The sequence below is a fragment of the Neophocaena asiaeorientalis genome, unplaced genomic scaffold, assembly GCF_003031525.2.
Source record: "Neophocaena asiaeorientalis asiaeorientalis breed wild unplaced genomic scaffold, Neophocaena_asiaeorientalis_V1.1 scaffold437, whole genome shotgun sequence".
Taxonomy (NCBI): Eukaryota; Metazoa; Chordata; class Mammalia; order Artiodactyla; family Phocoenidae; genus Neophocaena; species Neophocaena asiaeorientalis.
In genome coordinates, this window is record NW_020173375.1 from 1,651,530 (window position 1) to 1,678,930 (window position 27,401).

General features: G+C 37.3%; 1 protein-coding gene across 2 annotated transcripts in view; it reads right to left on the bottom strand.

Moving 5' to 3' along the window:
- The window catches only part of PPP2R3A (protein phosphatase 2 regulatory subunit B''alpha), a 211,292-nt gene that overhangs the window by 133,300 nt on the left and 50,591 nt on the right, over positions 1-27,401 (bottom strand). For both annotated transcript variants that reach the window (XM_024746252.1, XM_024746251.1), the window contains exon 3: positions 23,938-26,394. In XM_024746252.1, the coding sequence (XP_024602020.1) occupies positions 23,938-25,926 (1,989 nt within the window). In that variant the 5' untranslated portion in view covers positions 25,927-26,394. The remainder of the gene's footprint in view (positions 1-23,937; positions 26,395-27,401) is intronic.

Here is a 27,401-nt window from a genome sequence, read left to right on the forward strand (position 1 = left end):
CTCTACAAGAGAAAAATGTGAGTACTGTACTTCAGGTCCAGAAGGTCTATTTTTAAACCTGTTGGAATCTCTCTACAAATAGCTTTCTGGAAATAGCTGAATAGAGGACACAGATTAATTCCTTGATCTAATATCAAGTGAGCTGTAAAATTATTTGTAAGTTAGTTCACTGGGTGGCTTTATTAGTAATAAAAATATTTTAAAAGAAACACCCAAGTTTCAAACCTGTGTCTGCTGAAATGACTTCAGCCGCTTCTTAAACCGTGACGGGAGAACAAAATCACAGCCCCTTGCCAGGAAAGCTAACTCTCCCCTTAAGTCCGGGTCCCTTCGTAGAGATGTTTCCTTGATCATCATCTTTGAAAAGTGGATGTTTACTTATCAAACTGTCCAGCACACTTCTGAAGATAGTCAGACTTAATAAGTTGTCAATCTCGTCAGGTAGAAAGGTATTTTTTTTCTTCTTATCTCCCAAAGAAATTAAGTTCAAGCATTGTGCTCTCCCAGCCTCCAGGGACCACAATCCATGCTTGTACTGACATGCAGCTGCTTCCAAAATACAGCCTGTGGCTCCCAAGACCTGCTCATAATTTTCAGGTAAGAAACACGGGCTGCAATGGGCCTGTTGCTCCTCGTAGGTAGCTTTAAGTCAAACTGACCTGCCCATGTGGAGAATACAGAGCCTTCTGGGAAAGGAAGCACCCACTACTCTGAGCACCAAAGTTAGAAACATTACAGCTGGACCTAAAAATAGTGACTTCTCAGATAATGCTAACTTCTTAAACTCAGAGTACATGAGGTGTCAAGCCACATAAAACAGTTTCTCCTCAAGCTAGGAGAGAACATGTAGAGCATTTTTGATTTTGCTATTTAATATTTTATGAAAAAAAGAACATGCTGCACTTCAAATTTGAAACTATTATTTTAAGAATAATTTAAAAACATTCTTATTTGAAGGGAAGCAAATGTCTAAAACCTTCTAGATATAACCAGTCAAAATATGGAGAAAAACACTATCATCCTCAAACAGGAATATACAGAGATTTGTTAGTCTCAGATTTTAAAATCAAATCTTTTTTCCTTTTTTTTTTTGGTCAGTTTGCATAAGACTATCTAGTGATCAAGCATACTTTTTTGAAGTGATTATGACTCTGGATACATTTGAAAATTTACTGTCAAAGCACTGGTTAGTTAAGAAAGAGGAATGATGGAATGCCAAAAGAAAGCAGATTTAGATACACAGAAGTGAATGAAATTTGGTTATAATAAAGGTACAAAAGATGATCAAATAGCAATGACATAATACATCTTGAATTTGTGAGACTCGTTTTTCTTAAGCTTTCAAGAAATCTCAGATTTTAAAAAAATTCTATTATTTTATCATATATTGAATAGCTGCCTCATAGTTATTTACAAGCAAATCTTCAAGTATTATCTCATGTTTAATATTTAGAATTCAATATTTATTTTCAGTTATCCATATTATTCAATCCATACTGATTTTCTACTTCTAGAAAATATAAACCAAATATTACCAAATAAACCCCAAAACCAAAAACAGCTTACAATTCTCTTCTGCCGAACCTTTGTCTAATTTACTGGGAATTAAATTCTTTGGTTTTCCATTGTTTCCTACAACTTAAGTTTTTTTCTCGATTTTAAGACATTCTGGTAACACTTTATAACATGTATATTGGGCTTATATGCCTAAACCTGTAGTTTTCAAATTTCTTTTTAAGCTGTAGAATTCTCCACTCATACAAAATCTTACCTGAAAGCTCTCAATATATACTATGATTGAAAGAGGATTACATTGAAACCACTGGTCTAATGCTTCAACCTGGGCCTTTCCTTTGTCTCCCCAATTTTCTCTCATTCAGGTTAACTCTTTGAGCTAGGTGGCTTTCCCTACACTCTTGTCTATAATGCTCTAATTCCTCCTTCATTATTTACCTCCAAATTAAAACATTAAAAAAGTCTGTTATGAACGCAGCTGGGTTTTTAGACTTGTGATTTAATGCTTTTTCACTTTAGCCACACCTTAGTTGTATTTCTCCCCTTCCTACAACAACCCATGGATTCAGGGGTGTGACTTTTCATCCCCTTCCTGAGAATACTCCTTCTCCTCAAATTATACACACTTTAACCATCCTTCGAAATTCAATTCAAATTTTACCTATTTCATGAAGGATTATCTATTTAAGTCCCCTTATTGCAATTCTCTTAATAAAATATTGTAGAGTCTTTCTTGAATGACTTCCACTTAACTTATTCTCTGGACGAACCAATGCTCTCCATTTTACCTATAGGAGAACCACCAATGCCCAGGACCACTGGTTCATGGCTAATAGTTTAGTTTCTGTTATGCTCTCATGTTTCTTATCTCAGTAGTTGAGTTCTATGCTTACTAAGAGTTGGTTGTATTTGTCCCCATCTGTTTAAACTGGTTGTACTTTTTACAGTAATAATTCAATTCAATTACATAAACTAATGAAATATGAATGTGGAAAAAAGAGAGTTGATATTTCTAAAACTAAAACCCTAAGTTGAATATTTTATAAAGACTCAGTAAAGGCAAAAAACTACTAAAATTTTTCTGCTGTAAAATTAGTTATTGGTGAGATAAAGGAGAAAAATCATTAAAATCTAGAAGGTAACTACATTCAAATTGCTTCACTACTGACTTAAGTTTCTGGAAATCAGTTAACAAATATACTGAGTGTGATTTACTACAAAAAGATGTCATGAAACTTCAATTTCCAATTATGACACTCATTTCCAAAGAAAAGGCTTGGCTCTACATTAAAAGATCTGAATAATTAATGTTCCCAAGTTAAAATAAAATGTTTAAGATACACATTTTACAGAATACATGGATAGAGTTTACAATTCCCTATTGAGTAACTATCCATCCCAATCATGTTCAGGTAAAAGGGCTTCTACTGCAATATTTTATAATCTGGCAATATTTTCCAATAGTGTCTAAACTTTTCAGGGTAAGGCCAATTGTAAAGTCATTCAATCACTCAACAAATATATTTCTGACACTTATTATGTGCAGTTACTTTGCTGGGTGCTGAGGATACGAAGAAGATAAGAAGTGATCCCTTTTTTTCTTCATCGCACCTAGCACAATGTTGGTTTAGAGCAAAGGACAGCAAATACTTTCATTTACTTCTTATAAATCTCTGGAGTTTCAAAGTCAGAACAGTGGTTAAGAGGCTGTCCTGCTACCCCTCTTAAGCAGGAAGAAGACATTTCTCCATGTCCTTTGATGGTGAAATAAGCTCTAAGTTTTTATTTATCCAATGGCTTTCCAAAAAATTCACAGGGAGAAAGGCCAGGTCCCCTAAAGGGGGTTAGGAAAGAACTGGTCTGTGGCAGTGAGTTATTGATGGAGAAAGACTATTATGAAGTTTGTTTATTTGCTTTTTACATATTTACTTGTGTCTGTATGGAAGTATACCTGCTTGGTTCAAGAAAGAGTCTAAGAATGTGAGTTAGTTTCAAGAAGTATATGATAACTGAAACATAGCAGCAAAGAACATGGCTTTTAGAGTGACCTCTTCTTTACTGGAAAAAGATCAAACAAGGAATTTCACTATTGACATAAACACGGCCTATGATCTGCTCTCTTCTCTCTTTACTTCAGTCACAGAGAAAGTGGTACAATCCTTGGGGCTGGGGGCTGGAAGGGAAAAGCTGTTTCTAGGTGAGGTTTTCCAGGGAGGAACTAAACAGAATGAGGAAGAATAGAAAACTATAAACATATAGTTTATAAATTCAATTTGCAAAGATGGAAGGTTTGTCAGTTATAATGGAAAGAGTCGAATGTAAGGGTCTTCCCAATGTCCTTCTGGAATAAACCATGCGATACTCTCTCCTGCCCTCTGCAGCATACATGAAGTCCATCCTAACAAGACAGCTAGCCAATAGTAGGTGTTTCCTGCACAGCAACCTGCATCTCTTTTTGGCCTGCAGATCATTCATGCACATACACTGCCTGCAGACAGAGGATGTCCTGTCTGGACCATGGGCCCAACCTGGTCTTCAGGGCAACTGTGTTAAGACAGCTTGACTAGAGGATGGAAAAGACTGGTGCTCTCTTGCTGCGGGAATGACTGGGATATATCAGTTGTTACCTTAAGATCCAGCTGCCTTGACTGGGGTTCCTTTCTTGTGTTACCATTCCGTATATGTTCCCCCTGAGCAAACATGCTTGAGCAAGGAGGATAACCTTTCTCAAAGAGAACAAGCTCAGTGGTGGATTCCTGGGTTACAGGGTTTTACAGGTTCCCTGGCAGGGGTACATACGAGAGACTGGCCTCTCCGAAATGACTAAAAACTATAGAACTGTTTTAAGGATAGCCTCCAATATATCAAGCAAGAAAAGATACTCCCTTATCATGTCCTGAAATGACCTACAGAACTGAGGCGTGAGTCCAGAAAGAGCCTATACCCTAAAGGAAGGTGACAGTGGGAAGGAGATAAAAGGATAAAACTGTGTGTGACACCCAACATATTGTTTTTGTAGGAGTCAGTCTTTGAAGTTTAGTTTGGAACTCAGAATGGATTTTCTAGAGCTTTCCAAATCCTCTCATAACTCCCTGCCCTTCCCCCTCTGAAAATGAAGACAGTGGTGATATACAATATTAATTCACTCTCTTCAGAAAGCATCAGCTCTATGGGATGTTTTAAGGAAAAAATGGGTTGATTACACAGGATAGAGAAAATTTTGAACATTTGCTGAAGACATGAATCACTTATTTTGACTTGTATAAAACTGCTAAACAGTTAATGTTGTATCGATATATGCAATGTGTTGTCCTAAAATAAGTCTAGCCTTTATTTTATAAACTAACATGTAAAGTCATACCAGCCTCAGGTGACAATGACTTTGGAGACTGAGATAATAGCACTGATCAAGACCACAGAGTTAAGAAGACCTGTTGGGATAGACAAGGCAGCAAAACTGTGAACATTTGAGTGAGCGATAGAAACACGTAGCATAGCAAGCCTGGGAAATCAGCTCAGCTGTGAGGACCTGTGTTGAGGTGAGAAGAATCAGGTCCAGAAAGACATGAGAGTCACTCTGAAGTGACATCAAAAGATTTTGCTCATAAGATGCTACAGGGAAAAAAAAGTTACATATGAAAGAGGAAGTTACGCTACATCAAGAGGGTACTTCTGATTTTAAAAAGGAAGCTGGCTGTTTTGAAAAAAAAGCTAAATCAGAAGCCTTTTTCTGTCTACACAAAAATTTGTACATGAATGTTCAGAGCAGTGTTATTCACAGTAGCCAAAAAGTGGAAACAACTGAAATGTCCATCAGTTGATTAATGGATAAACAAAATGTGGTATATTCATACAATGGGATATTATTTAACCATAAAAAGGAATGAAGTACTGATACATGCTACATGATAAATCTTTAAAGCATTATGCTAAGTGAAAGAAGCCAGACACAAAAGACCACATATGGTATGATTCTGTTTACATGAAATGTCCAGAACAGGCAAATCTATGGAGACAGAAGAAAGATTAGTGATTGCCAGGGGTTGGAGGGAGGGGGGAATGGGGAGTGACTGCTAATGAATACAGATTTTTTTGTGGGATGATGAAAACGTCCTGGAGTTGGTGCTGATGGTTACAAAATCTTGTTGAATATACTAAAATCTATTGAATTATGCACTTTTTGTGTGTGTGATTGTATTTTATTGATGTAGAAACATAAAGTGATACAATGAACACTATAGGGCATATAGTTTAACTGAGGTACAGTTGATGTACAATATTATATAAGTAATGGGTATCAAATATAGTGATTCTGAATTAGGCACTTTAAAAAGGGTGAATTTTGTACTATTACATCTCAACTTAAAAAAGCCTTTCTCATCTTGGCTCTAACTGGCAGAGCAGTTAAAAAAGCTAATAATAACTTGGAATCATAGACTTTATTTAAAATATCATTGTAAATAAGCTTTAATAGAGGAAATTGATTATAAGCTAATTATTCTTAATGCTAAATTTTTATATCCTCCTTTATGCTCCAACTTGGTGTTTTCTCATTGTCTTATTAATAGCTTGCTTTGTGTCACGAATGTTATTTTACTTTTAGTAATGCAACACTGGAGTGGGGGAAGGAGGCTGGTGGTTGATGTTGGTGGTGATCCATGGTTTCTTTGCTCCTCTAGCCTTAACCTCATTGGTTGTAGCAAAACAGGAGGACATCTAATTAAGCATTTTTGTGTCTTGCTTCAACTCCTCCAAATGACAGGAACACATTCCATAGGAAAAAGAACCCATAAATCTAATATTTTTAACTCTCAGTGTTCCTAATACTTAGGGGTAGATGCTCTTCTACGATCTGGGGCAGGCAGAGATAATTAAGAACCTAAAATTATTACATATTATAATTCTTGGATAACTGGAATTTCTGGTTCATAGAGTTCTGTACTTCTTAGTCTGCCTTTCTTCTTCCTTCAGTAATTACTTCAAGTAGAGACTGTTCATTATAGAGCATAAGAATTCAATTTTGGCCTATAAACATGTTAGACAACTCAAGTTCGAAGGAATATAGGGTTTCCAATCCACCGACACTGCCATGTTGAATATCAGTGAATGCATGGTGACACTACTATAAAATCAGTTGCCCCAACGTCTTTGTTGGCGGTTTACATGTGTGTGATGTCTCAGGATTTTGGGTGAGGGATGAATTAAGAGATGTCAAAAAAGAAGGCTGATATATGACAAACCCACAGCCAACATCGCTGTCAATGGTGAAAAACAGAAACCATTTCCACTAAGATCAGGAACAAGACAAGGATGCCCACTCTCACCACTATTATTCAACACAGTTTTGGAAGTATTAGCCACAGCAATCAGAGAAGAAAAAGAAATAAAAGGAATCCAAATGGGAAAAGAAGAGCAAAGCTGTCACTGTTTGCAGATGACATGATACTATACATAGAGAATCCTAAAGATGCTACCAGAAAACTACTAGAGCTAATCAATGAATTTCATAAGTAGCAGGATACAAAATTAATGCACAGAAATCTCTTGCATTCCTATACACTAATGATGAAAAATCTGAAAGAGAAATTAAGGAAACACCCCCATTTACCACTGCAACAAAAAGAATAAAATACCTAGAAATAAACCTCCCTAAGGAGGTAAAAAACCTGTACTCAGAAAACAGTAAGACACTGATGACAGAAATCAAAGATGACACAGACGGATGGAGAGATATACCATGTTCCTGGATTGGAAGAATCAATATTGTGAAAATGGCTATACTATCCAAAGCCATCTACAGATTCAGTGCAATCCCTATCAAACTACCAATGGCATTTTCCACAGAACTAGAACAAAAAATTTCACAATTTGTATGGAAACACAAAAGACCCCAAATAGCCAAAGCAATCTTGAGAACAAAAAATGGAGCTGGAGGAATCAGGCTCCCTGACTTCAGACTATACTACAAAGCTACAGTAATCAAGACAGTATGGTACTGGCACAAAAACAGAAATACAGATCAATGGAACAGGATAGAAAGCTCAGAGATAAACCCACGCACATATGGTCACCTTAATTTTGATAAAGGAGGCAAGAATATACAATGGAGAAAAGATAGCCTCTTCAATAAGTGGTGTTGGGAAAACTGGACAGCTACATGTAAAAGAATGAAATTAGAACACTCCCTAACACCATACACAAAAATAAACTCAAAATGGATTAAAGACCTAAATGTAAGGCCAGACACTATAAAACTCTTAGAGGAAAACATAGGCAGAACACTCTATGACATAAATCACAACAAGATCCTTTCTAACCCACCTCCTAGAGAAATGGAAATATAAAAATAAACAAATGGGACCTAATGAAACGTAAAAGCTTTTGCACAGCAAAGGAAACCATAAGCAAGATGAAAAGACAACCCTCAGAATGGGAGAAAGTATTTGCAAATAAAGCAACTGAGAAAGGATTAATCTCCAAAATTTACAAACAGCTCAGGCAGCTAAATATCAAAAAACAAACAACCCAATCCAAAAATGGGCAGAAGACCTAAATAGACATTTTGCCAAAGAAGATATACAGATTGCCAACAGACACATGAAAGAATGCTCAACATCACTTATCGTTACAGAAATGCAAATCAAAACTACAATGAGGTATCACCTCACACCAGTCAGAGTAGCCATCAACAAAAAATCTACAAAAAATAAATGCAGGAGAGGGTGTAGAGAAAAGGGAACCCTCTTGCACTGCTGGTGGGAATGTAAATTGATACAGCCACTACGGAGAACAGTATGGAGGTCCCTTAAAAAACTAACAATTGAACTACCATACAACCCAGCAATCCCACTACTGGGCATATACCCTGAGAAAACCGTAATTCAAAAAGTCATGTGAGAAGCAAGAAAACTACAATCCTGCGTCCTGTGGAACAAAACCCATATTCACAGAAAGACAGACAAGATGAAAAGGCAGAGGGCTATGTACCAGATGAAGGAAAAAGATAAAACCCCAGATAAACAACTGAATAAAGTGGAGATAGGCAACCTTCCAGAAAAAGAATTCAGAATAATGATAGTGAAGATGATACAGGACCTCGGAAAAAGAATGGAGGCAAAGATTGAGGGATGCAAGAAATGTTTAACAAAGACCTAGAAGACTTAAAGGACAAACACCTAGAAGAATTAAAGAACAAACCAACAGAGATGAACAATACAATAACTGAAATGAAAACTACACTAGAAGGAATCAATAGCAGAATAACTGAGGCAGAAGAACGGATAACTGACCTGGAAGACAGAATGGTGGAATTCACTGCCATGGAACAGAATAAAGTAAAAAGAATAAAAAGAAATGAAGACAGCCTAAGAGACCAGAGACAATATTTGAAGAAATTATAGTCAAAAACTTCCCTAACATGGGAAAAGAAATAGCCACCCAAGTCCAGGGAGTGCAGAGAGTCCCAGGCAGGATAAACCCAAGGAGAAACTTGCCAAGACACACAGTAATCAAACTGACAACAATTAAAGACAAAGAAAAATTATTAAAAGCAACAAGGGAAAAGTAACATACAAGGGAACTCCCATAAGGTTAACAGCTGATTTCTCAGCAGAAACTCTACAAGCCAGAAGGGAGTGGCACGATGTATTTAAAGAGATGAAAGGGAAGAACCTACAACCAAGATACTCTACCCGGCAAGGATCTCATTCAGATTTAATGGAGAAATCAAAAGCTTTAGACAAGCAAAAGCTAAGAGAATTCAGCACCACCAAACCAGCTCTACAACAAATGCTAAAGGAATTTCTCTAAGTGGGAAACACAAGAGAAGAAAAGGACCTACAAAAACAAACCCATAACAATTAAGAAAATGGTAATAGGTACATACATATTGATAATTATCTTAAACGGGAATGGATTAAATGCTCTGACCAAAAGACACAGGCTCGCTGAATGGATACAAAAACAAGATCCATATATATGCTGTCTACAAGAGACCCACTTCAGACTTAGGGACACAAACAGACTGAAAGTGAGGGGATGGAAAAAGATATGCCACACAAATGGAAATCAAAAGAAAGCTGGAGTAGCAATACTCATATCAGATAAAATAGACTTTAAAATAATGTTACAAAAGACAAGGAAGGACACTACATAACGATCAAGGGATCAATCCAAGAAAAAGATATAACAATTATAAATATATATGCACCCAACAAAGGAGCACCTTGATACATAAGGCAATTGCTAACAGCTATAAAAGAGAAAATTGACAGTAACACAAAAATAGTGGGGGACTTTAACACCTCACTTACACCAATGGAGAGATCATCCAAACAGAAAATTAATAAGGAAACACAAGCTTTAAATGACAAAATAAACCAGATAGATTTAATTGATATTTATAGGACATTCGATCCAAAAACAGCATATTACACTTTCTTCTCAAGTGCACGCAGAACATTCTCCAGGATAGATCACATCTTGGGTCACAAATCAAGCCACAGTAAATTTAAGAAAATTGAAATCATATCAAGTATCTTTTCTGACTATGACGCTATGTGATTAGAAATTGGTTACAGGGAAAAAAAACATAAAAAAACACAAACACATGGAGGCTAAATGATACGCTACTAAATAGCCAAGAGATCACTGAAGAAATCGAAGAGGAAATCAAACAATACTTAGAGACAAATGACTATGAAAACACGATGATCCACAACCTATGGGATGCAGCAAAAGCAGTTCTAAGAGGGAAATTTATAGCAATACAATCCTACCTCAAGAAACAAGAAAAATCTCAAATAAACAATGTAACATCACACCTAAAGGAACTAGAGAAAGAAGAACAAACAAAACCCAAAGTTATCAGAAGGAAAGAAATCATAAAGATCAGAGCAAAAATAAATGAAATAGAAACAAAGAAAACAATAGCAAAGATCAATAAAACTAAAAGCTGGTTAGGGAGGGAGACGCAAAAGGGAAGAGATATGGGAACATATGTATATGTATAACTGATTCACTTTGTTATAAAGCAGAAACTAACACTCGATTGTAAAGCAATTATGCTCCAATAAAGATGTAAAAATAAATAAAACTAAAAGCTGGTTCTTTGAGAAGATAAACAAAATTGAGAAGCCATTAGCCAGACTCATCAGGAGGGAGAGAACTCAAATCAAGAAAATCAGAAATGAAAAAGGAGAAGTTACAACAGACACCGCAGAAATACAAAGCATCCTAAGAGACTACTACAAGCAACTCTATGCCAATAAAATGGACAACCTGGACAAAATGGACAAATTCTTAGAAATGTATATAACCTTCCAAGACTGAAACAGGAAGAAACAGAAAATAGGAACCAACCAATCACAAGTAATGAAATTGAAACTGTGATTAAAAATCTTCCAACAAACAAAAGTCCAGGTCCAGATGGCTTCACAGGTGAATTCTATCAACCATCTAGAGAACAGCTAACACCCATCCTTCTCAAACTCTACCAAAAAACTGCAGAGGAAGGAACACTCCCAAACTCATCTACAAGGCCACCATCACCCTGATACCAAAACCAGACAAAGATACTACAAAAAAAGAAAATTACAGTCCAATATCACTGATGAATACAGATGCAAAAATCCTCAACAAAATACTCACAAACAGAATCCAACAACGCATTATAAGGATCATACACCATGATCAAGTGAGATTTACCCCAAGGATGCAAGGATTCTTCAATATCCTCAAAATCAATGTGATACACCATATTAACAAATTGAAGAAGAAAAACCATAAGACCATCTCAATAGATGCAGAAAAAGCTTTTGACAAAATTCAACACCGATTTATGATAAAAACTCCCCAGAAAGTGGGCATAGAGGGAACCTACCTCAACATAATAAAGGCCATATACGACAAACCCACAGCAAACATCATTCTTAATGGGAAAAACTGAAAGCATTTCTTCGAAAATCAGGAACAAGACAAGGATGTCCACTCTCACCACTATTCTTCAACATAGTTTTGCAAGTCCTAGCCACGGCAATCAGAGAAGAAAAATAAATAAAAGGAATACAAATTGGAAAAGAAGAAGTAAAACTGTTTCTGTTTGCAGATGTTATGATACTATACATAGAGAAGCCTAAAGATGCTACCAGAAAACTACTAGAGCTAATCAATGAAATTTGGTAAAGTTGCAGGATACAAAATTAATGCATAGAAATCTCTTGCTTTCCTATACGCTAATCATGAAAAATCTGAAAGAGAAATTAAGGAAACACTCCCACTTACCATTGCAACAAAAAGAATAAAATACCTAGGGAGACAAAAGACCTGTATACAGAAAACTATAAGACACTGATCCAAGAAATTAAAGATGATAAAAACAGATGGAGAGATATACCATGTTCTTGCATTGGAAAAATCAATATTGTGAAATGACTATATTACCCAAAGCCATCTACAGATTCAATGCAATCCCTATCAAATTACCAATGTCATTTTTTACAGAACTAGAACAAAAAAAATCGTAAAATTTGTATGGAGACACAAAAGACCCCGAATAGCCAAAGCAGTCTTGAGGGAAAAAAATGCACCTGGAGGAATCAGACTCCCTGACTTCAGACTACACTACAAAGCTACAGTAATCAAGACAGTACGGTACTGGCACACAAAAAGAAATATAGATCAATGGAACAGGATAGAAAGCCCAGAGATAAACCCACGCACCTGTGGTCTACTAATCTATGACAAAGAAGGCAAGGATATACAATGGAGAAAAGACAGTCTCTTCTATAAGTGGTGCTGGGAAAACTGGAAAGCTACGTTAAGAGAATGAAATTAGAACACTCCCTAAGACCATACACAAAAATAAACTCAAAATGGATTAGAGACCTAAATGTAAGACTGGACAGTATAAAACTCTTAGAGGAAAACATAGGAAAAGAAAAAAAAAAAGTCACGTACCACAATGTTCACTGCAGCTCTATTTACAATAGCCCGGACATGGAAGCAACCTAGGTGTCCATCAACAGATGAATGGATAAAGATGATGTGCCACATATATACAATGGAATACTACTCAGCCATATAAAGAAATGAAATTGAGTTATTTGTAGTGAGGTGGATGGACCTAGAGTCTGTCATACAGAGTGAAGTAAGTCAGAAAGAGAAAAACAAATACTGTATGCTGACACATACATATGGAATCTGAATCTAAAAAAAAAAAAAAAGGTTATGAAGAACCTAGGGGCAGGACAGGAATAAAGACATAGAGAATGGACTTGAGGACACGGGGAGGGGGAAGGGTAAGCTGGGACGAAGTGAGAGAGTGGCATGGACATATATACACTACCGAATGTAAAATAGATAGCTAGTGGGAAGCAGCCACATAGCACAGCTCAGTGCTTTGTGACCACCTAGAGGGGTGGATAGGGAGGGTGGGAGGGAGACGCAAGAGGGAGGAGATATGAGGATGTATGTATAGCTGATTCACTTTGTTATAAAGCAGAAACTAACACACCATTGTAAAGCAATTATACTCCAATAAAGATGTAAAAAAAAAAAAAAGAGAGAAGGCTAGAATTGATGGTCAAGGACCCTAGGGCTGAGCATTATGTTGCAAATGTACTGATGGAGCTGTGTCTTTTGGATGTCAAAGTGCCTTTTGGATGCCTGGTTTTAAAGAGGGCAGAATTGTTGTCTGTTTATCTGCTGACAGAATGATCAAAGGGAAAAAACTGATGACTGCAGGGGAGAAAAGGGTCAATCACTGGAGGAGTGTCCCTGGGTTGATGGGAGAGGAGGGGATCTAGAGCACAAGTATAGAGGATGGCCTTAGAAAGGTGCCCGGACTGTATATGCACAGCAACAGAAGGGAAGGGAAAGTATATAGGTACTGATATGGCTAGGTGGGTGGCTACAGGTCTCCTCGTATTGCTTCAGTTTTCTCAGTAAAATAGGAACCAAAGTAATTCGCTGAGGGCAAGGATGGAAGAGGAGATGTTAGAGGACAGAGAAGAAACTACGAAAGAGTCATTTGCATAGCGGGAAAGTGAGGGAGTAGGGAAATGTAGTAGGACTGCCAGAGTGCTAAAGGTGCACTGTATGTTGGCAGTCATAAATTTAACACAAGACCACTCAGTATGGTTGTGTGATATTCTCCAGTCAAGGTCAGCTGCACAAATAAAAGCCCAGAGTAGACAGAAACACATTTAACATGAGTTGGAGTTTTCCCAGATGAGTACCACAAAATGAAGGCAAGGCATGGAAACAGAGTACATTCAGAGAGTGATTTTAATGATGAACTATGACAGTGGTTCTCAAACAAGATCATGTATGAGAATCACCTAAAGGGCTTGTTAAAGCACAGGTTGCTGGGCCTCAACCTCAGAGTTTTAATTTAGTAGGCCTGGGCTGGGGCCTGAGGATATGCATTTCTATCCAGCTCCCAGGTGATGCTAATGCTGTTAGTTGGGAACCATACTTTTAAAGCCACTGACATAAACAAAGGACCAGAGAATGAGTAGCTAAAGAAGGGCAGAGGACAAGCTCACTGGAGGAGAGATCAAAGAACTGAGAAGCATGTACTGAATGCTTCATCTACTGAAAACTCACAAGAATGTTAGCAAGTAGTATTGGAAAGTGTCATACAGCCAGGAATTAAAATCTTCAGGAAATAAGGGAAGGGACCTGGGGGTGGTAGATGACTAAAATCAAGGAGGGGTAGTGGGTGGCAAGTCTGATGACATTAGCTCAAAGTTGAGGGAGGGTAGTTTCAGAGAGGTGGGAAAAAGAATAGCCTGGAAGCTGCAATGAAATGTAAGAACATTTACTGCTCCCTCTAGATCCAGTGAGACAGGAGGTGGAGTGGGAAAGAAAAGTGCCATCATTTCACATGGCTATAGTACTCTTAGGGAGAAATAGGTTTCAGTTAGAAAAAGAAGGTAAAAGGAATGTTTAGAAAAGAGTTTGATGACCTAGGACATTTTGCCAGTGGATGATCAAGAGGGCATGGTGAAAGGATTTCAGGGCTGGGCTCAGAAAAGGGGATGTACAAGAGTAGGGTGAGGAGGAAAGTGATGATCTGGATTCCTAGATTTCCCTGGTGACTAATGTAAACAGGGATGAAGGGCATATCAGATTAGTCCTGATGGTCTTAAGGCAGAAATGGTGAGGGGAACCGAGGAGCAATCTGAGCTCTGGGAGCTCCTTTTCACTCCTGTTCTGGAGGCTGTAGGGGGGGCTATACTTAGCAGAAGTACCTGGATATCTGGGTCTCGCATTTTACTTCTAGAGGAACATGCATAATTGGGAGCATATTTACCCCTCCCCATTTTTTTGTGTACATACAGACATATCAATAACAAAAAGGGATCACATTGGTACATCTGTTTTGCAATTTATATTTTTATCTATTTATTGTGACCATTTTTCTACACTAGTACATACATATCTATCATATTCTTTTGAATACAGGTGGGGACATATCTGAGATAAGTGATGTTGATTAATTAGAACGGATGGAGATGCAAAAGGACCTGATCTCAGAAGACATTAAAGGTGGAGGAGGAACACTGGTTGAACTCATTCTGCAAATTTATATTTGTCCCTGGCCAGATCCCTTTTTACTTTTATTAATCTACATGGTGGTTAATGAAGTAGAAGGGAGAATGGTTTCCTATTTGAGTGTTTTGATTTCTAGTCAAACATTTCCAGCACTGAACTCAAGAAACCGTCAGCACCTATAAAGCTGGGGGAGAAGAAACATTTTCCCTCAATGACATGGCTGGTTCATCTTAATGAAGGCATGGATACAAACCTAGAAAGTAAAAAGAGAAATGCTCCAGAAGAAACTTTTAATAAGGTTCCAAAAGTGTGCTTTGATACAATTTTATTTATTTACATAATTATTCTGCATTTAAATATATATGAAATTATAGAATATAATATCTAAACTTTGAAAAAACCGTAATGTTAGATCATTAACCTAGGAAGGCCCATTATTGCCGCTGGAATGGTATCTCAGACACATATTCCTGATCAGGGTCAGAAAAAACAAAGTGAGTGCTAGTAATAAGTGTAAATCCTTCCCACCTTAAAAGATTACTCTGACCCTCTTGGGCATCCAAAAACAAACAAACAAAAACAAACAATTGTACTGAAATTAAGTGTCCAGAAAAGTTCTTTTCCAACCTAAATCCATGGGGATGAAGATAGGACTTCTGAGAATGGGGAAAAGGAATTTTCAAGATTTAAACAAACAGCTTGTATATGGAGGTACTACACTAGGGCTTGAGGGTGCAATGGTTAATAAGGGAGCACCCTCTCCTCAAAATGCCTACAGTCTATAATCAAGAAATTTCCATCCTGTGATAAGGTAAAATGATCTATACTTTTAATGGGGTTCTCCCCTCTTGCCAGGGAAGGTGATGGCATTTTCCCCAGAACACCATAGGTTTTTAGGTGTTAAAATCTAGAGGAATTAAGAGGCCAGAGGTCTGGGTGATATATTTGAGTCTTGCTGAGGCACCACCCTCAAGTCCTAGAAGGGAACCTTATGTCAGGTCCTTTTGCATGCATCCTTGAGAAGCCAAGGGCCGGGAAAGAGATGGCCTTCAGGCAAGAGGGCAGAGTTTCCATTTGAGAAGGGGGCAAAGCAGACAAGCAAAAATCCTTCATCTGATTATTCATTCACTTTTTTGTTTATTCATTCAATAAATACTTATTTAACGCTACCATTTGCTAAATAAAGGCCAATAGAGGATAGTGGCTCAGGCAAAGAAACTTGAGAGGAATTCATAAATCTCTCTGCATGTGCTTACATTTTTAATAGGGGTATGTTTGGGAGCCGGAGATTACAATTTTGGAGTCTGAAGTGGTAAAAGAGAAGATAAGGTACGAATTAGGTTGTGAGATAGAATGTCTGCTTAAAGTCTGACTTAAAAACTGCAGAAAAATGATGGGAGATGGGTCCCACCCATTTAACCCTTTACTTTATTAGTGTGAATTCTACTAACTTGGAAATTGAAATAATATAAGCACAGCAGCCTGATATTTCCCTTTATACTCTCTTGGAAGGGGAGTTCTGTTAAGCCCATTTCGTTTGCCCTTGATCATCGAGATTAGACTACCAGAGAGCCTGGGTTTGAGAGAAACAATGGATTTATGATCTATCCATCTAGCCTCCCTTACTGGATTCTCCTGGGACCAAAGGCTTATATTTGTAAGATAGATGGAGAAGACTAAGGTACATTTTGATGTCTTGGAACAGTATGGAAATGGTCTAAGCCAATGTGAGAAATAAACCTCTACCCTTAGTATCATTAACACTGTAATAACACCAACATTTAGGACCTTAAGTAAATTAATTGGATAAGAGTAGGGTATCCACATCCGAATGCTATTTCCTCCAGAGAAACTTCCTTGAATTCCACAAGCTGGGATCTCTCTCTCCATCCTCTGAACTCTGTAGCACTTCACTTATCTCTCTCATGGAATCCATTCTTTCTACTTTGCATCACAGTAAATAGCTCATCTCTCCTACTAAACTGTGAGCTCCACAAAGCTTACGATGTCTGATTTATCTTTATCCCCAACTGTGTGCTGTACACAGTACATGCTTAAGCTATTTAGAAACTATCTTTTTAAAAGCATTTTAAAGCATTTTAGCAACCTCCGTTTTGCATACCGATAATGTATTAACTATGTTGAAATAAACTTCTAGGCTCAAGATGGAGCTGCTTCTGCCATGTCATCAAACCAAAACTTGGATAACTTATGTGTCCCTGTAAATGGTCCACTTGACCAAAAATGTTGTATATTCAGTCAGCTAATCCCCAAATGCCAAGCCAACTGTGGGCCTTCTCACCCCAAACAAGGTTGACTATGGGGCCCCAGCCAATCAGATATTTGCCTCTTCCTTTTTCTTCATTTTTAATCCTATAAAAGCTTCTTGCCTTCCACTCCATTTTGCCACTCTCCAAAAGGAGATTCTACTTCATGAAGTGTTAAATAAAGTCTGTTTGATCACCTAAATTGTCTTCTTTAATCATTTTTTAACAACTATGAATGATCTTTACCACATTATTAAGATAGATCCAGCTAAAGTTCACACCTGGCAATACTCTGATAATAGTTTTACTCTTTAATCTTGAAATTAATAGTTTTTTAAAAAAAATTAAACATTAAAATTTTAATTTGTACTTTCTAGTAATTCAGACAGGTTTCCCCCTCAATTAGTGAAATTTGTATGGTTTCACTAGACTTAAATATTATAGTATAGCTTAAAAAAAAATCTTCCTCTTTCATTGAAGAATTCTTCCCCCTGCCCTCCACTCTTTCCATTGAGACAAGCAGTAATGGAAATTTCCCCCTGGCTTTGTTTTTACTAAAATTAAGTAAAAGTAAATAATTTTCAGGGGAGGCAAGGGTTTATTATTTTAACCTGTGAATAATAGCCAACAGGTTATTGCCCCATAAGGCTAAAAACAGACCAGAAACAACTGTAATACCATCTGCTGGAGGTAATAAAACATGGAATTAAAATATCATTTATTACGTGAACTTCCAAAGCAGTACAATTTTTCTCAGTGTTTAAAAAATTTTTTAATGTCCCATGTCAAAACATGTCCTAAGTAATTCACCCATCTGTTATTATGAAACCCTTTGAAACCTCAGCCACACCTCCTTTCTCTCCTCTACAAGCTGTTCTTCTTATTTTTAAATTGAAGTATTGTTGATTTACAATATTATATTAGTTTCAGGTGTACAACATAGTGATTTGGTATTTTTATAGATTATACTCCACTTAGTTATTATAAAATATTGGCTACATTCCCGATGCTGTACAATATATCCTTGTAGCTTCTTTATTTTCTCCTTAGTAGTTTGTACCTCTTAACCCCCTTCCCCTATCTTGCTCTATCTCCCACCCCTCCACCCACTGGTAACCACTAGTTTGTTCTCTGTATCTGTGAGTCTGTTTCGTTATATTCATTCATTTGCTTTAATTTTTTAGATTCTACATATAAGTGAAACATACTGTTCTCTTCTGTTTAACTCATTTCAGACCCATCTGAATAACATCTCAGCTATTCTAGGACCTACAGGATTGTTTCCTGTCACTTAGAGTCTTTGTGAAAAATGTATGTACACAGGCAAACACTCATTTGTTGACCAATGATATAGATAACTTGACACAGTGAGAGAGTTCATGAGCAAAGAAAAGGAAAAAAGAACAGGCAATAAGACAGGGGATGAAAAGGAATCTGTTTTGCCACATAGCACAGGGAGTTCAGCTCGGTGCTTTGTGACCACCTAGAGGGGTGGGATAGGGAAGGTGGGAGGGAGATGCGAGAGAGAGGGGATATGTGGCTATATGTGTATGTATAGCTGATTCACTTTTTTATACAGCAGAAACGAACACAACATTGTAAAGCAATTATACTCCAATAAAGATGTTAAAAAAAAAAGGAATCTATCTTAAGTGGAAAAGTCAGAGATAGGTAGTGACTGGAGAGGAAAGGGGAGAAAGCTGTGTAGATCAGAACCCATGATGAAGGATTCTGAAACTGCGCTTACTTACTTTTCTGTTTCTACTGGTACACTGTTTTACTGCCACCCATCATTGGTAGTTTTTGCTATTGATATTTAATGATGTTTCCAAGATTTCCAATGTCTTTAACAAAATATCACACTGAACCTTATCAAAAGTCTGTTTTGCTGATCTACTATGAAATAATACCTAAACTAAGAATTAGCAAACATTTTCTGTAAACGGCCAGATTGTAAATATATTAGGCTTTAAGGTCTCTGTTGTAACTACTCAGCTTAGTAGGCAAAGCACAAGAGCAGTCATAGACCATATGTAAGTGAAGGACTTTAGCTGTGTTCCAATAAAACTATTTACAAACACAGGTGGCAGGTCCCATTTGGTCCATGGGCCACAGGTTGCTGACCCCTGATTTAGACCAATATCCTCTTTATCAATCTCTCAACATCCTCCTAGTATTTTCTATTTGACTCCCTGTCCCAATATAGGTTTGAATAGTATTTCTGGACAACAAATACTGTTCCTTATGAGAAATTATTTTGAAATACATATGTATTAAAATACTAATTATATATAATATTGTCAAGTCAATCTTTCTTCTCAGGGATAATCATCAATGTCATATAAAAGCAATTCCTACATGCCCCTTACGTAAGTCTTTTACTTGAAATGTTTTGAACAACTGGAAAATTTTTGACTGTCCAAAATGTTGAAAAAATAAAAGCCTTAATTTATTATTCTTTAAAAAATTATTATTCTTAAAAAACTGTATTTGTGGGACTCCTCTGCTTTAAAGTCTCCTTTAGCGCCTCACTCCCTTAGAACAAACTCTTTTTTTAAAAATTGAAGTATAGTTGCTGTACAATATTATGTAAGTTACAGGTGTATGATATAGTAATTCACAATTTTTAAAGGTTATATTCCATTTATAGTTATTATAAAATATTGGCTATATTCCCCATGTTGCACAATATATCCTTGTAGCTTATTTTATACCTAGTAGTTTATACCTCTTACTCCCCCAACCCTATATTGCCCCTCCCCGCTTCCCTCTCCCCACTGGCAACCACTAGTTTGTTCTCTATATCTGTGAGTCTGCTTCTTTTTTTTTTTTTTTTTTGTGGTACGCGGGCCTCTCACTGCTGTGGCCTCTCCCGTTGCGGAGCACAGGCTCTGGACACGCAGGCTCAGCGGCCATGGCTCACAGGCCCAGCCGCTCCACAGCATGTGGGATCCTCCCGGACCGGGGCACGAGCCCGCGTCCCCTGCATCGGCAGGCGGACCCCCAACCACCGCGCCACCAGGGAAGCCCAGAGTCTGCTTCTTTTTTGTAGAACAAACTCTTTAGCATAGCATACAAGGAAGGTCATTCGTAAGCTGGCCCTAACCTACCTCTCTGATTTTATTTTCTGCTGCTTTCTGTTCATTTTTTTTATACAAGAATAAAAACATGACCAACGATACTGTATAAAAACTTGCAGGATGGGACCTCCCTGATGACAGAGTGGTTAAGAATCCACCTGCCAATGCAGGGGACACAGGTTCAAGCCTGATCCAGGAAGATCCCACATGCCACGAGGCAACTACTCCTGTGTGCCACAACTACTGAGCCCATGCTCCACAACAAGAGAAGCCACCGCAATGAGAAGCCCGCACACTGCAATGAAGAGTAGCCCCCGTTCACTGCAACTAGAGAAAGCCCGCGCGCAGCAACGAAGACCCAATGCAGACAAAAATAAATAAAAATAAATAAATAAAAATTTAAAAACATTTTTAAAAAAAAGCTTGCAGGAGATAAATATTGACACTTCAAGAAGTGGTTACTTCTGGAAACGGGAGAGAATACTGGGGAGGGGAGCCCTAGGGATTTCAACTATATCTGAGATGACCTTTTATTAAATGATGATGATATTAACGAAAATATTAAGTAAAACAAAGATCTGAAACAAAGCTATGGCAAAACATTAAGATTTGACAAAGCTAAGTGGTGAGTAATAAGAATGCTTTTTCTACCATTCACAATACTTTTCTATTTGTTTAAAATAAGGGTTGAAAAACTACAGTCTGTGGGCCAAATCTGGCCCACTGCCCATTTTTTAAGACTTGGAGCTAAGAATGGTTTTATATTATTAAAAGGTTGTTTAAACAAACAAACAACAAAGAAGACTATGTGACAGAGAACTTGTGACCTGCAAAGCCTAAGATATTTACTATTTGGCCCTTTATAGAAAACGTTTGCCATCTCCTGATTTAAAATATTTCATAAGAAGAAAGACAAAAAAAATGAAAAGGTAGGAGGCAAGGAAGAATGGTTTTGTTTTCTTGCATTAAGTACATTCCTGAATTAAACATTTTATATTACCTGTTTCTTTAAATTAGCTTTTCATGAATTACTTTTTCAACTTTCATTAAGAAGATATCTCAATATCTCAATAAAGAAAAATTATAATGGTGATGGATGGTAATAAGACTTATTGTGGTGACTATTTCACAGTGTATACAAATATCAAGTTGTTATGTTGTACACCTGAAACTAATATAATATGTCAATTATACCTCAATTAAAAAAGAATTATGTACCTCTGGGGGGAAAAAAAGAAGAAATCTCATCAAATTTTATTCTATGATATTGGAACTTATTTAAAAGACCTATGGGAGAGTCTTTTAATATGATTTTGACTTCAGTCCATACTTGTCAAAAAACTGGGGAGCTCATTAGAGGCCATTGTGTCATTTTCAGGTAGCTGTACGTAGATTGGAGACCCACTTATGAGCTGTCAACCAGGGACACAGGAGAGGTGCTGCACAGGACCTATTCTTGGCTTCAAGTTCACATTTTCTGCTTTCTGTAGCCCACCTCTCCTAGAAGAATTTTGTCTCCTTTTTTCACAGAAGATAATGGGGCAAGAGGTTAAATAAAATTCAAAACACTATATTACAGTAAGAGTTTCTCGCTAGAGTGGCTGTGAGACATTGGAATATGTCATCAGAGAAAGTAGACTTTTTTTTAATGGGGAAATAGTGAGAAAATACATCTAAATATCTTGGCATGGCTCAGATCACAAATACTGTTAGATCTTCTGTTATTACCATTTTGAGGTTGCTATATAGGCATTTTCTTTTCTTTATAAAATATTAAGCACATCAGTATTGCTTATGTACATGAAAGGATTTTTTTCTTATTTTTATAATTAATTTCCATAGTTCCTCCCCCCAGCACTGACTCACATTAACTAAAGATATTACCATCTGTGAATCAATGAATGAGGAGGCTCACACAGAGACTTCACAGAAATGCTCAGTGAACACTTGAGGATCTTTAGACCTAAATTATTTAATAACCTTAAGTAGTTATTGTTTTAAACTTTAGTGTCACTAGTAACTAAAAATGTGCACAGGACAACAACAGCCACAAAACAAATACGAGGTAAAATTTATTCTGATCACAATATGCATTTTTTCCTGTTCCAATGAAAACATTAATGCTAAAATAATAAGTAACTTGTTTTTTAACTTGGCCATATTTATGCCATCTCTAATATCCATTTGTTTTTTAAATTTACTACATTAAAGATATACAACATGGCATAAAATAATATGACAAAATACTTACGATCCATCACCAGATTATGAAATAGAACATTACTAATTTTACTGAGGCCCTGGACACCCTTCCTCAGTTCCATCTCTCTTCCTTCCTCTAGGGATTAATCATTGTTCTGAATACTGTATTTGATGTATCCATGTATTTATTCATACTTTTTGGACAAATGTAAATACCTCTAAATAATTCATATCATTATTTTACAACTTGCTTTGGCTTCATGTCTGAATTCATACATGTTGGCATGTATGGTATATTCATATGGTAGAGACAGTGCTCACCAAATATTTTATGTGCTCCCCTATGATTCTTAGACTTCAGGTTGGAATCACTGGATTGTGAGCAGATGGGAAGTGTGTCATGTGTGGGACAAGGCAGTTAAAAGCTCCATCCCTTTCTTCGCCTTCCTTGGTGAACTCACAGGCCACATATTCCAGATGGGGCAATGGGGCAGCTGTAGGAACATGGAGCATCTATCAGCCTGGGTCCCTGAGTGAGGTGGAGCAGAGCCTCTTACCAACTGCGTTGGACATGTAAAATGAACAAAAATAATCCTGTTGTGCTAAGACACACACACATACCTACAAATGGGCAGATAACTCCCTTTCTGGGATTATTCAAAAACAATGCTATCAGTAGCAGGGTAGATTCAAAGCCTTTTGAAAATACTTCTACCCTATGACTGTAGATGGATATTTATTCCCACTTGTATGATGAAGGAAATCTCACATCCTCTAGTCTTTACCTTCTTTGAAGACCTACTGCACTAACAAAACTTTCAGAGACATGCTTACATGTTCACATACTGTTTCTGGTATGTTAGCTTTGTTTCCCCAACTAGATTTTAAATTCTACACTGGCTTGCACTCTACACAGCATTCAGTAATAAGTGGCCTACTGGTTGACTGAGGGTAAGAACTAATATTAAATGCCTACTTTGTGTAAGGCACCTTGCTTGTGCTTCACATAAGTTATCTTGATCGTTATTATTTCCATTATATAGATGAGAATATTAAGGCTAAGTAACTCTCCTTTGGTCACAGAGCTAGGAAGATGATAAAGGATGTGGGGAAGGCAACTAAAACTAGTCTGACTGACTCTAAAGATTTCGCTTTTTGGCTTTCTCCACTGAACTTAGTGAGACCGTGCCTAGTGCAGGGCAGGAGCTTTAGTAGAACATAAAATGAGTAACAAAAAAAGTTTTTGTTTATAAATTTTGCAAACATTAGAACATTTCTTTGGCGACATCTCAGAACTGAAGATTGTCGGGTCTTACCTTGATCACCTCTGGGGTCTGCTGAATCAAAACCGAGGTAGTGTCATTGGCTTTATCACCAACAGGACTTCTACAGACTGATAAACTGGCCTGCGAGGAAGTTGTCAAGGTCTCTTGTAGAATTTGCATCATCTCTTTTTCTTGTGATAGGTTCCCTCTGCCTGATTTGCATTCAACCAGTTCTTGAGCAAAGTCTTCAATGCTTTCTAGAATTCGCAGTAAGAGGGCTCGATCCTCTTCCTCTATTTTGTGTCCGTTGGTTTCAATAATCCTTGTTAGGCAGGAAGGTGACACTTTTTCCGTGGGTGAAGAGACTTTAGATTCAGGCTCAAGATCTACAGGGAGGTGACCAGTCAACTGACTATGACTATTTAGAGAGACAGAGCTTTTACCTTTGGCAACTGGCTCTCTTAGAGAGGTCTCCATTTTCTGTGAGAAAGATTCCAAATCCATTAACAATTTATCTATCTCTTCCTGACTGTTAGGCTTCATAAAATCTCTGTGGTTTCCCTCTTCAACTTTAGGAACTTTTGATTTAAGATCTTCCTCAGATAGATTAACTGGTTTCTCAAATATCTTACCAATTTCATTTTGCATTGAGGCAGGGCATTTTTTAAGATGAGTACCACGAACTGATAATTCTGCTCTATCTTCATTTACCTTTAACAACTCCTGACTGGGTCCATTTTCTGTCCTCTGTCCTTTATCTAATGTTTTCTTTCCATCTGACTCTTCCTCAATATAAAGGGTTTCCACTAGATTACCAGAAGAAACATTTTCTAAAGCGTTCATGGTTAATGACTGTGATTGAAGCTGGACATTTTTTAGAGGTCTGGGATCACTTATCTCTAAATTACACAAGGAATTTGCAGAGTTGTTTGGAATGGATTTTACAGTGTCTGTTTTCCTAGAACTGTGCTTGTCATCTTGCAGTTCTATCGTTTGAAAGTGTCCAGAGTCAGGGGCTGAGAGCTGGACAACATCCTCATACTTAGGGGGCTGTTCAGTGCCAAATACTGGGGAGAAGGGAGTCAGTTGTAAACTAGGCATATTACTGACCAGTTCTGTTAAATCTATAGCCTCATTATTCCCAGACTGCATGAATTCAAATGGTAGCTTTTTCAGATAGGATGCTAACCTGGTCATTACATTCATATAGACAGTTTCAGAGCTAGAAATTGCATCATTGCCATTTCCTTCACTGATGCTACTCCCTGACTTTTTCTTTATACATTGCTTTATGATGTCTGTGCATTTTTTCAAATCCTCAGAGCATTTTAGCAAGATGTCTAAGCACATCTTTATGTCTGTTCCAGAAGAAAAATTATCTATTTTATGTTTTTCCAAAATCTGAGTAACCAGGTCTTCTTCAGAGAAGTTGTGAAGAAGCAATGAAGTCAGGTTCGTATCGAGTGAGTTTCTATGGGATAAAGATTTTTCCTCGACTGAGGAACTCCGGAGTAAACCAAAGGATGGGGAGTTCCCATCATGGTTATAATGGCCACAGAGCAAGTCAAAATCAACTGACCTCCTGTTAAATGAGTCAGACTTAACTTTCCTTCCCTTTCTGTAAGCTGCGTGGTTAGAGTTTTTGAGTTTTTCAAGGGAAAATTCTTTTATTTTCCCACTGGCAAAACTGATTGCTTCTCCTGCAATGTCCTTTAAGTTACAGGTGTTCTGAATTGTAGATCCTTTCCTGACCCTGGGTATGCCTGTGAGGGCCTGATGGGGATAGTCACCTTCAGCTGGGGAAAACCCATTTTCATGGGGTAGAAACAGAGAGTCCAGATCTGCATCTCTGAACTGAGACACAGGGATGTGTAAGAGGTCTGCACAAACACTATGATGGACCACAATGCAGTCAACTCCATGGGTGAAGGTGTGGCAGGTTCCAGTGCAATAATGTACAGCTTGCTCAAAACGCCGGTCTATCACCACACTGTTGTAGTGGTTCACAGTACTAACCACAAGTCTGTAAGTTGCTGCCATAATATCAAATCCACTTAGTGGTGGGGCATGGAATTTTCTAGAACCTGTTTCAAGTAAATTCTCCTAAAAGACACTCAGCTGAAAATATATTTGATGACAATGTTCAGTGGTTTCTTGCAAATATAATGACCTTTCCCACAAAGGGAAATCATCAAAATTTGAGGTTTGGTAACTGTCAGGATACAGTAGCCGTTGCACATGTGTGCTCTTATTAACAAGTCTAATAATTTAATAACTGTGCCTTCTAGTTTAATTTAGTAATATCATGATACTATAGGATTATATTTAGGAATAAATTTTAAGAAGATTAAAGAATATTCTCTTTTAGTTCTTCAGCAGTTCTATGATGCAGACATTTATGGTCATAAATTTACTGTCATGAATCTCAGTTGGTAGTATAGAAGTATTGTGATAACTGAGTCCTCCAAAGGTTTAAATGATCCATTTTTCTGTGAATGACAGGAAAACCTATAATGAAAAAAGAAAATAATTAAAAGGGAATATGATCTCTTAATACTGAGAGAACCTTTTATTTCCTCTCCCTTTGCATCCCATATGCAGTTAATCACCTCATTCTTTGCCACATCACTGACGGCTTATCTTTGATTCATGCCTTTGCTTCATACACTCCTTACTAACCTAGAGTAGTGATACCTCAACTCTGCCTTGTTACAACTGCCTCTCAATTGGTATTTCTTATCCTACCCTCCTTGCTATTCTTACATGACACTAACTAGCCTGGATTTAGAGAGCTTTCACACCTCTCATAGTTCAAGAATTCACATTACTGATCTCTATCAGGCATCATGGCAGGCCTAGCTCCTTTGACTCATTTTCAACACTTTTAACATCTATTCGTCACCTATAGCCTCATTTTCTGCTACTGACCTGCATCAACATTTTGCTTCCATCAACCTAGTTTTCTTTTTTTTCCTTTTAATTTTTATTGGAGTATAGTTGCTTTACAATGTTGAGTTAGTTTCTACTGTACAGCAAGGTAAATCAGCTAGATGTATACATATATCCCCTCTTTTTTGGATTTCCTTCCCATTTAGGTCACCACAGAGCACTGAGTAGAGTTCCCTGAGCTATATAGTAGGTTCTCATTAGTTATCTATTTTATACATAGTATCAATAGTGTATATATGTCAATCCCAATCTCCCAATTCATCCCACTCCCCTCCTTTCCCCCTTGGTATCTGTACATTGGTTCTCTATGTGTCTCTGTTTCTGCTTTGCAAATAAAGATCATTTATACCATTTTTCTAGATTCCACATATATGCGTTAATATACGATATTTGTTTTTCTCTTTCTGACTTACTTCACTCTATATGACAGTCTCTAGGTCCATCCACGTCTCTACAAATAACCCAATTTTGTTCCTTTTTATGGCTGAGTAATATTCCATTATATACATTTACCACATCTGGTGGACATTTAGGTTACTTCCATGTCTTGGCTATTGTAAATAGTG